The sequence below is a fragment of the Manacus vitellinus genome, unplaced genomic scaffold (assembly GCF_001715985.3).
Source record: "Manacus vitellinus isolate BGI_N305 unplaced genomic scaffold, ASM171598v3 scaffold_92_pilon, whole genome shotgun sequence".
Classification (NCBI taxonomy): Eukaryota; Metazoa; Chordata; class Aves; order Passeriformes; family Pipridae; genus Manacus; species Manacus vitellinus.
Genome location: NW_021940877.1, coordinates 5878 through 7866, shown reverse-complemented (window position 1 = coordinate 7866; position 1989 = coordinate 5878). Strand labels below are relative to the sequence as shown.

Below are 1989 nucleotides of genomic sequence, written 5' to 3'. Positions count from 1 at the left end.
CTTGGCCGGCGAGAGCTGGGTGGAGAGGACGGGGTGTGGGGTGAGCACTGGGCATCCTCTGGTGCCCTGAAGCACCCCGGGGTGCCCCCTCACCTGCAGGATGGCCTGGCTGTCCATGTGCAGCAGGGTCTGGTGCTCCACCTTCTGCCGGGAGCCCAGCCGGCTCCAGCGCACCAGCGGCCGCGGTTCGCCCCGCCCGAGGCACTCCAGGCTCAGGGATTTGCCCTCCTTCACCATCACGGGGCCTGGTGGCATGACTGACACGGTGGGGGCACCTGGAGAAGGAGGAGGACAGGGGTGTGGGGATGGGGACACCACCGTGAGGGATGGCCATGGGGGCACCATCACCTTGGGGATGTCGGGAACACGAGGAGGACGTGAGCATGGGGGTGGGGCTGGGGACCCCACCATCCCAGGGGCATCTGGAGCATATGGAGGACCCAGGGATGGGGACATATCATCCCAGGGGCATCTGGAGCACATTGAGGACATCGCCATGGGGATGGGGACATCACAACCCCTGGAGCACCGGGAGGACACCAGCATGGGGACACGGGCACCTCCACTCCAGGTGAAGCATGGAGGGGACATGGGGTATGTGGAGCATGTGAGGACACCAGCATGGGGACAGGGACAGGGATGCCACCACCCTGGGGGCACCTGGAGGACATGAGGATGGGGACACCACCAGTGCAGAAAGACCTGGAGCCCATGAGAGACACCAATGTGAGGATGTCAATGGGGATGCCACCACCCAGGGGGCATCTGGAGCACACAGGGACAGGGACAGGGCCACCACGGCCACCTCATACCTTGCACCACGAGGTTGACGACGCTGCTGGCGACGCCGAAGCGGTTGGAGGCCACGCAGTGGTAGGCGCCCTGGTTGCCCACGTGGGCACCAGTGATGGAGATGACCGAGCCATTAGCGCTGATTTTCACGTTGTCTGGGCAAGGAGAGGCCATCAGCACCGGGGCCATGCTGGGTACCGTGCCAGGGCCACCCCGGGCACCACTATACCTTGGAAGTGCTGGCCAGGTCCCATCCGCCAGGTGACGTTGACGGGCCGGGCGCCGTCGTGGACGCGGCACTTGAAGGTGGCATCTTCCCCCGGTGCCACGGCCATGCTGTGCGGGTCGATGGAGATGATGGGGCTCTGCAGGCCTGCAGGGACAAAGGGACAGGGAAGCCATGAGGCCACCCATGTCACCCACATCCCCTACCATCCTCCCCCACCCCACTGCCGCACTCACGGTAGCTGGAGCTGTCCCGGGAGGTGACGGTGACGGTGACAGTGGCCTCGCGGGAGACACTGCCCGTGTCTGCCCGGCACACGTACTCCCCCGAGTCGGCCACCGAGAGCTGCGACAGCCGCAGGCGGGACCCCGACATCCGGGGACATCACAACACCAGGTGGTGGCATCAACCAGCCACCCACAGCCACTGTCCCCCACCCCACAGGTGTCCCCTCCTACCTGGTGCTTGGCCGGGAGGGACCCCCCGCGCTTGTACCAGGTGATGGTGGCCTGTCCCTCCCCGGCCACCACGCAGTCCAGGTCCAGGGTCTGCCCCTCAGTGACAGAGGACGCCGAGGACTCGATGCGGATGGGCGGCGTGATGGCAGAGGCTGAAGGGGAAGGGTTGGAGTGACTGTCCCCAGTGGTCCCCCACACGGGTGGGGATCCGTCCCCCAGAGGGTGGCACTCACAGTGGGATGGGTTGGCCCCGTCATCGATGGTGACGATGAGGGACGTCTCCTGGGTGACGCCCCCCGATGTCACCCGGCACACGTACTCGCCCGAGTCGGCCGCCGTCACCTGGGGGATGCGCAGGCGGCTGCCCGACACCTCGGAGGGGACAATTTGGAGACAAGTCAGCACTGCAGAGCAGGGGATGGGATAAACTCAAGGTGACCTCCCTCTGTGCCCTACCTGGTGGCCGGCGGGCAGAGACCCCCCGCGCTTGTACCACGTCACGGTGGTGGGGCC

General features: G+C 66.4%; 1 protein-coding gene across 1 annotated transcript in view; it reads right to left on the bottom strand.

The window, feature by feature from the left end:
* The window catches only part of LOC115308025 (basement membrane-specific heparan sulfate proteoglycan core protein-like), a 5994-nt gene extending 4011 nt beyond the window's left edge, over positions 1-1983 (bottom strand). The window contains exons 1-7 of the mRNA XM_029965212.1: positions 1933-1983; positions 1710-1848; positions 1477-1628; positions 1255-1393; positions 1022-1165; positions 813-947; positions 66-275 (exon numbers count right to left, since the gene is read on the bottom strand). Of these exons, the coding sequence (XP_029821072.1) occupies positions 66-275; positions 813-947; positions 1022-1165; positions 1255-1393 (628 nt within the window). The 5' untranslated portion in view covers positions 1477-1628; positions 1710-1848; positions 1933-1983. The remainder of the gene's footprint in view (positions 1-65; positions 276-812; positions 948-1021; positions 1166-1254; positions 1394-1476; positions 1629-1709; positions 1849-1932) is intronic.
* Between the last annotated feature and the right edge of the window lie 6 nt (positions 1984-1989).